The sequence below is a fragment of the Dreissena polymorpha genome, chromosome 5, assembly GCF_020536995.1.
Source record: "Dreissena polymorpha isolate Duluth1 chromosome 5, UMN_Dpol_1.0, whole genome shotgun sequence".
Classification (NCBI taxonomy): Eukaryota; Metazoa; Mollusca; class Bivalvia; order Myida; family Dreissenidae; genus Dreissena; species Dreissena polymorpha.
In genome coordinates this window covers 104,481,751-104,491,094 of record NC_068359.1, presented here as the reverse complement: position 1 = coordinate 104,491,094, position 9,344 = coordinate 104,481,751, and the positions used below count along the sequence as shown (strand labels likewise).

Sequence of the window (9,344 nt, the reverse complement as noted above, 5' to 3'; positions counted from 1 at the left end):
ACCAACTGCGAAATATAAATACCATAGGAAGGTCCTTTAGGGATGTTGCCATCTAGAAACGGAAAATTCACAATTTCAAAGTTAAAATCGTCCCGTTTGTCGCATAAACTAGTTTTGATCAAATTATTATTAATAGTTAAATGTAAGTCTAAATACGCAGCGTCTGTATTGGATATACACGATCTATTTAAGACTAGTTCTTTTGGGTAGATTTTGTGAATATATTGTTCAAATAATAGTCATAAGTCCTGCATGATCAAGTGGCAAAAGCGTTGGGAGAACTCATCTACCGGTAGGACTTTCTATGAGTTCTTTCCATCAGTCGAGAAAAAGCGACAACTTGACCACCCAGATAAGGCAACATATGGCGTGATCCTGCAGCTACAGACAGGGTTGTCAATCCTAAATGCACATCGCAACAGGGTTTGGCATCAATGTCTCACCACTGTGCTCATATGGAACCATGGAAATTACAGAGCATTTCCTCCTGGAATGCTGCATCCACGAAATACACTGGCACGAGCTCTTGAAATCACTACACAAACTATGTGGAGTTACGGCCCTGAATATCGAGACACTACTCAACAATGACGAGAACCCCTACATACCAGGCTGGAGAGAGACTATAACATAGGAACTGTCCAAGTATATCGAAGCCACAGGCAGATTCATGATAAAGCAGCCAGCCAGCGACCAACCCCGATATCCGACATCCACAACTAAGTCTAAAAAAATACATGAGAGAAAATTACCTGTGTGGAATATAAACCAAGAGACTAATGTATACCAAGAGACACTTGTGACGAAGAGTCCGTGGATCGAGGATTGTCTGTCTCGATCGCAGACAACCGACAAAAAAGCAGCGAGCTAACTTGGAAAACAATTGAAGATAAACCAAATAACATAGCTAGAACATTTATGGCAACGTTGTCACAATGTCAAACTGTTGATCGAAAACGTGTTAAATTGTTAAACCAACCCGTAGAATCTTTAAAAGTTAGGTTGCCAAACTTCAATTATTCACATAAGTATCTGATAAAGCAAAGTATCAACAAGGCTGCGGAAATACATAGAGGTTAGACAGACAAGATTACTGGAAGTGCATAAAAGAGAAGTAATAAAAGACCCTAAAGAAAAAAAACAAAAGTCAGACAAAAGGAACTCATTCTGGAACTATTATGAAAGATAACTGTGGCGTTTCTCTTAAAGATAAATGGAAACTTTTGAATGGCCCTACCTATAAATCAAATAACCTTAACCAACAATTAATATCCGGGAGGACTAAATTTCTGTACCTTTGCCAGAGGGGGTCCATTTTCCTCTATGCCAGATATCAGTATAGATAAGCCAGGAATTATAATAGAGGCAAAAGCGTTTATCGAGAGCGTAGATATAAAGACCCAGAGAGTCATGGTCGATGGCGCTGTGTCTGAATCTGAGCCTTGGCGCATAAGACTGCATTTTAACAGACAGATTTATACCATAAAAGATTTTAAAACATTGGAAAGAGAAACATTGAAGAACGGAAAAGGAGTGGGAGACGACTATCCTTCCACCCATGTGGAAATTCAGTATCGCACATGGGCCCACATGACGAGGAAACCAAGATTTCACATTTACACTTTAAAATACCAAATCGTTTAAACATCTGCAACAAGATACATTTGTCAATCTTACATCAAATCTCTCCTGGAAAACACATGTAGATTATGTCATCAAGAAAGCCGACGAACACTAGAATAGGATGTCTCAAGCAAAACATGTGTACACATTTCAAACAAATTCGTAATGAGCCATGTCTACAAATCACGAGACTTGATTCACATTGAGTATTTACAACAATCTGCGATGGAATCAATTCATACAAAACTTAATTCGGAAAATTGAAATTGTGCGAAGAAGGTTAGAAAACCAACCGCTACCACAATGCAAGACGTGTGACCCCATGCTTGAACAACTATACTTAACAAACTGGAATGGGGAATACTGAAAACACGTGTACTGTTACTTCTTTCTCAGATGTAAAACGGAATGGAACCGTCTGCAAGCACATGTTGCAGAGGCTCCGGATTAATTGTGTACACACCGGTCTGACAATAACGTAGTGACGTCACCATCTATGTATAGAATGCTTCGGATTTGTAATCCTTCACGACAAATCAAATCGGCCAACTCTAATTATTTCCATTATACAATAAAATAATAAAGCTATTTGAAAACAATAAAAATGTGTGAAACAATATGCTCTCTCAATGTCCGAGGTTTAAACAACAGTGATAAAAGGAAAAGTCTGTTTAAATGGTTTGATGAAAATAGTTACACCGTGTGTTTACTACAGGAGACACATACCAGTGAACTATCAAAAACTCAATGGCAATCTTAATGGAATGGAACAAGCTTCTTCAGTGGTAAAAAGTCAAATAGTGAGGGCTTGTGTATTTTAATAAAAAACAGGGACAATGTAAACATAGGTGATTTTAAAGAATTAATACCAGGCAGACTATGTACAATAGATATTAAAATAAATTACCAAGAATTAACCTTAATAAATGTTTATGGCCCAAATAATGATGACACAAGTTTTTTTGAACAACTTGAAATGCATCTTCTTCAAAATTTGGACAAAAATTATATAATAGGAGGAGACTTTAACACAATCTTAAACCCACAACTAGATAAGAAAAACGGTAAACAAGACACACATACAAAATGAAGAAACACAATAAATAACATTATAAATTCATGTAACTTAATTGACATATGGCGAGAATCTCATCCGGAGCAAACACGTTACACATGGCACTCAAATGGAAACAAGCCATATTTTGTAGACTCGATTACTTTTTAATTTCAGAAAATTTATGTAACATAATAATTAGAGCCAAAATAAAACCAGGCTACAAAACAGATCATTCACTAATAGAAATAACTATCGATAACAAAATACAAGACAAAGGACCTGGATACTTAAAATTAAATAATACTATGCTGCTAAAAGAAGAGTATCAAACACAAATCAAACATGAAATAAAATCAGTAGTAGAACTTAACAAAAAAATAGTAATCCAAATACCTTATGGGAGCTGATAAAAGGGACTGTGAGAAACGTTAGTATAAAATTTTCATCTATGCCAAAAAAATAAATCAGGAGAAAGAACATCAAATTATCAAAAAATTAGAGACATTAGAAAAACAATTAAACAATAACCCTGCTGATGATGAAAACATTATAAAATTAATTAGAGAAACAAAATTAGAATATGAAAATATTATAGAAGAGAAAATAAATGGCATGTTAATTCGAGCAAGGGCTATACACATTGAACAAAATGAAAAAAATCTAAGTACTTTGCAAATTTAGAAAAACGACATTATGAAAGTAAAACCATACATAAACTGAAAATAAACAACACAGAAATCCGAGACTCAAAAACTATATTAGACGAACAGAGTAAATTTTACTCAAACCTTTACAGTAAAAAAACACATTTAACGTACAACAATAGTAATACATCAACTTTTTTTGAAACACACAAACAACAACTCATAGAGGCTGAGAAACAATCATGTGAAGGCCTAATAAATGAATACGAGTGTCTTACTGCTTTAAAAGAAATGGGTTATAACAAAAGTCCTGGTTCAGATGGATTATCAGCAGAATTTTACAAAGTTTTTTGGGATGACATAAAAATATATTATCTAAATTCTATTAACCACTCATATGTAATTGGAAACTTAACCCAACTTCAAAAACAAAGCATCCTAACACTCATTCCAAAGCCAGGTAAAGATTTAGAGTCACTAAACAATTGGAGACCTTTAAGCTTAATAAATACTGATTATAAAATTGCAACAAAAGCAATAGCTAACAGAATCTCAAAAGTTATATCGTCAATAATAGCGCCAAGACAAACTGGATTCATGAAAGGTCGTTATATAGGTGAAAACATAAGGACCATTTTTGAAACAATCCACTACTTAAACAATAAAAACAAACCAGGCTTGCTCCTTTTTGCAGACTTTGAAAAGGCCTTTGACAGTTTAGACCACGACTTTATGGTTCAATGTCTTGTAAAATATAACTTTGGGCCTGAGCTGATACAATGGATAAAGCTTTTCTACAACGACATAAATACTATAATAATCAATAATGGCCACTTTTCTGAGCCAATAGCCATACAACGTGGTGTAAAACAAGGTTGTCCCTTGTCAACCACCCTTTTTATTCTCAGCATTGAAATACTGTCAAGTTATATCGAGAAAAATGAAAATATTAAAGGAATAAAAGTAAACGACCTTGACATAAAACAAAACCTTTTTGCAGATGACACAACATACTTCATTGATGGAACAATTAACTCATTCACTGCTTTAATAAACGCAATACAAGACTTTAGTGAAATATCCGGCTTAAAACTAAATACCCAAAAATCAACAGTAATGCGTGTTGGTTCACTAAAATATTCACTAATTAAATTTAAGGAGTACAAAAGCTTTATCTGGACCTCTGATGGAGCTAAAACACTTGGTTTCTATTTCACAAATGACGAAAATCTCGATATGGCAAAAAACATTCAACCAAAATTACAAGAATTTACAAAATGCCTAAAACAATGGGAACATAGAAAATTAACATTAATGGGAAAAGTCACTGTTGTCAAAACATTTGCGCTGCCCAAAATAATGTACTATCTGACCATGCTTCCCACCCCCAAAAATGATACCATACAAACAATTATTAAAAATATTTTCCAATTTATGTGGAATGGCAAACCTGAAAAATCAAAAGAACAACATTAGTTAAACCTTTTGAACAGGGTGGACTCAATTTAACAGATATACATGCTTTTGTACATTCCAATTAGGCTAGTTGGGTCATAAGATTGACAGACACAAATAATAAAGGCCAATGGAAAATCTTTTACCAGAAAGAATTAAATAAATATGGTGGCGATCTAATGTTTGAGTGTCCTTTAGAAGAAAAACATATTATCACCAATTTTAAAAACGAATTTCTTAGAGATATTCTCTTATCATGGAACAAAGTTAAATCATATGATAAAGCAGGACACATCAATAAAACAATATTATGGAATAATATAACAATAGAACAGAATAATCAACATACATTTTGCTACAGTAATTGGTATAACAGAGGCATTAAATTCTTAGAACACATATTTGACTTCAGGTCGAAAACCTTTTACAACTGTGACACATTTAAATATTTGTACGATATTCCTACAAATGATTACCTCAAGTATTACACACTCATCAAAAGTATCCCCAAAAGCTACAATCAAAAACTAAGTGAACAAGATTTTTTTAACTACAACCATGACACATTACTTGAAAAGGTGCTTAGTACAAAGAAAGCATGCAAATATTTATATAACCTACAACAAACCTTTGATGAAAATAAAACTAAACAGCAGCAAACATGGGAAAGCATCATGACTTCGTATAACTACAATATTGATTGAAAGAACACGTATCAAATACCATTTAAAGCCACTATTGACAATAACTTACGCAACTTTCAATACAAAATTCTCCAACGTACATTACCTACTAATGCATACCTGTATAAATGTAAATTAACACCTTCAAATCTATGCTCATTCTGTGCTAGTTATAAAGAAAGTTTAATACATATTTTGTATGAATGTAATATTGTACAACCAATATGGAGAGATCTTGAATACTATTTAGCAAGTAAAGATATATACATTGACCTTAACGTGCTTGACGTAGTATTTGGGACAAAAAGGGTGGTGCAAATAATATGGTAATTAACTACATATTCATTCTTATGAAATCATACATATTCAGTGATAAAAATAGACACGAATCTCTAAATATTGAGATTTTCAAAAAAGCTCTCACAATGAAAATAAAATTGGAAGAAATAATAGCGTTTGAAAAAAATAAAATAGACTTACACAAAAACAAATGGCAGAAATTTGTCACACTCTGAATGATCTTGCCTATATCGTAGTATTCCTTTCCGTCTTACCTTTTCCATGTTTCTTCCCTACTGAAACCCCTTAAGAAATTTTCTATCGTTCTTCACATTTTCTTTTTATATATAATATTTTAGCATCATCTCTAAAATTGACTTCAACTTTTATGCAGAAATGTATATAATATGAACATACTTTAATAACAATAATTGATATGTAGATGTTGTCAATGTATAACCTTGTTTTCATATGTATACGAGATGTATGTTAAATTGAATAAAAAAACACTCTAATTAGAGCAAAGACGATTGCTTCTTACTGAGCTTTCCGGAGTTATGCGGTGTTTCTCTTGCCACATCGGCCACTTGTCTTGTCTTGTCTTGTCGTGGATTTTCCTCCCTTTGGCATGGGAGCACTCCCCTGTAGAGGATGGGTTTTTCCATTCATTCACACATAATTTTCAGCTTTTTCAAGCGTTACTTTTTCAACGTTAACTAGTGCGCATAACCAGACTAGTATTTACAAAATACAACGAAAAAACGCGGTCGGCCATCAATTTAGTTAACTAGGTCTAGTGCATAGTATCGAAAAAACGAAAACGCGAGAGGACCATTATAATTATGTTATATTATTCAAAGGGATACTATGTACCGTTTGGATACCCATTATTTGCTACTTATTATTTGAGCTCTGTGCGTGACGAGTCTTTCGCAGTAGGCTTGGGACCATCTTTCTATGTCTGTCTCTTGATCTCGTGACAATATGACGTGGTCATTCAGCGATGAGTGGGTACAGTCAAGAATAATCTGAATTAACATACCAGAATCTTGTGTGATAGTTGTGAATATGTTGTCATTTGATAGAATTGCTTTCAATCGTGTTAAGTTTTCTTCTCTGATTTGGCTAAGAGCCGAGCAGCTCCCCAGTAGGTGTTCCCTTGTTTCATCATCTGATCCACATAGTTTGCAGGTTGCAGACACTTCGCTCTTGTTGTTCTTCATAGCATTAGTTAGAAGGATGAAGGTACCAGTGATTATTTTAATTACTGTTTATTTTGTCTTTTGAAATAAAACAAACTACAAAGTTATTTATATTGCATATATTTTGATAGCTCTAATATGAATAATAAGAATACACATGTATAAACAAAACATTCAATACAATGTCGAAGCACACATACACAATAATTTGACATACATTTTATTTTATCTAACATAAAACAACTGAGAAAATCACATCGAAATACAGATTTCATTTTATATTCATTAATAAACAAAACATTCAATCCAGTGTCGAAGCACACATACACACTAATTTGACATACATCTTATTTTACCTAACATAAAACAACTTAGCAAATCACATCAAAATTACATTGAATACAATGTGGTAGAATACACACACAATCAGTTGTATTTTACAACAGTTGTTTTTAGTTTTGCTTATTTTAATGTCCGTAACAGACTTCATCGTCTGTTTGATAACACTATCCACTCCCCAGACAATCCGACAACTGAGTCTGCCGTCATGTCGTCGGACGGCCCGTACACTCTGGACACGGACTTTAAAAAATGTGTTGTGGTTACTTCATTCCCCATGTATTTGTCCCACAGGGATTGTATCTTTTCCTCCAACTTGGTGTATTTTGTTGCGACATCACGATCCAGGTCGTCGGCAGCTACTGTGATAGCGACGATCTCTGCCTCAGTCATCAAGGTTGGTACAAGAACGTAGATGGAGCAGCCACCATATCTAACGGTAGTATTCAGCTTGTGGTGCCAACATAAAAAAAAGAAACAAATTATAATGGATAATAATATATGATTTGATATTTTTATACATGCACATAAGCATCAAATATATTTAATTATATTCATAAGCAATATGGTGTACAAGTAAGAACATCGCTTTTCCGTTTTTATTATAATGGATAATAATATATGATTTGATAATTTTATACGTGCACATAAGCATCAATTATATTTAATTATATTCATAAGCAATATGGTGTACAAGTAAGAACATCGCATGTTAATACTATTATTTACCTTCGACATCATTGTTTGTCCGTACTGAACGCCTAAATATGGACCAGTGTTCAGGATTTAACAGCACGTGCTGGAACCACTGACGATCCATCTATGTCACGAGGGCATCGAGCTGCGGAGTGTTCGCGCGGTCTCTCAACGCTGCAAACGTCTCCCGTATGTGTGCAGCTGGTAGGAAGGGCAAAGCCATCATGCTGCCTCATGTAGTTGTACAGTGCCTGTCAACGTCTGTACGTGGTTACTAACCCAAGGTCCTGGACTTTTTGCCAAACAGCCTGTGTCCAGTGAAACACACAACCCTTGATAGTAACGCCAGGAAAAACGCGTCGTACAGCAATATTTGTTAATACCGCAAATCGAAGAAAGGACAGAATTATTAATTATTAAACTATGAAAATTTTATTACATATAAAATGTTATGACTAACAGCGTATTTTGTAACAACGACAACATGCAGACAAATAGCGCCGACACGAAATATAAATAAAATAGATAAGCATCTCGTACCTGTATCACATGTCCGATGTTGCCATCTGTCACATAAATCACATGTGATGGCATGTTGGCGAGGTGAGACTATCCGATCACACGAAATACACAATTCGTCTGCCATAAGAACGTGTCGAAATATAAATTCACGAATGACGCTGCCATGGCCAAGATGCTTTTTATATACACTTTCGGCGAATATCTTGAGATCAAAAGATGCAAACTGGCTTAAAGTTTATAAAAACAATATCATGCCTTTATAATGTCTCCTTTTGATGTTTCTGTGCTAGTAATTAGTCAATCATCTGATCACACGTCTTCCGATCTAAGTGTGTTTGATAATTGTTAAATTGGTCCCGAAATTATTTTAATTGGCAAATCAATGCATCATCTGCCAAACTAATTAATCGTAATACTTTACGTTTGTAACACAATTAATCATAACGTTTCCGTTAATTAATTGCAATTAAAATCAAACGGACAATTGAGCAAACATCAAATTTGTAATAATTAAACATTCTTAATTTACCATATATGATAAACAAGTACTAAATTAAAATTGCAATTAATAATAAAATTTGTATTAAAACTCTTAATTTTCCATATATGTTAAACAAATACTATTCGGAGCGAAAGAATCATTTACAAAAGCCTAATATTACATAATAATTAAATAAGGGCGAAACTACCCACTTGTAAGGGCGAAACGACCCTGGGCGAAACGACCCGGGGTGACAGAGGGCGAACGGGATTAAGGGCGAAACGACCCGAGACCGATTGGTAAACGCCGAGAAAGAAAATCTATTTTTAACAAATGATGTGTAAGAAAAAGAGTTCGTTCCAA

General features: G+C 34.2%; 1 protein-coding gene across 1 annotated transcript; it reads right to left on the bottom strand.

Annotated features, from left to right (window-relative positions):
- Nucleotides 1–7,047: 7,047 nt before the first annotated feature.
- On the bottom strand, nt 7,048–8,316 carry LOC127832398 (uncharacterized). The gene is made up of 2 exons (XM_052357866.1): nt 8,012–8,316; nt 7,048–7,732 (listed from the first exon to the last, which is right to left on the bottom strand). The coding sequence occupies exons 1-2, from the start codon at nt 8,021–8,023 to the stop codon at nt 7,430–7,432; spliced, it is 315 nt and encodes a 104-aa protein (XP_052213826.1). The 5' UTR covers nt 8,024–8,316; the 3' UTR covers nt 7,048–7,429.
- Between the last annotated feature and the right edge of the window lie 1,028 nt (nt 8,317–9,344).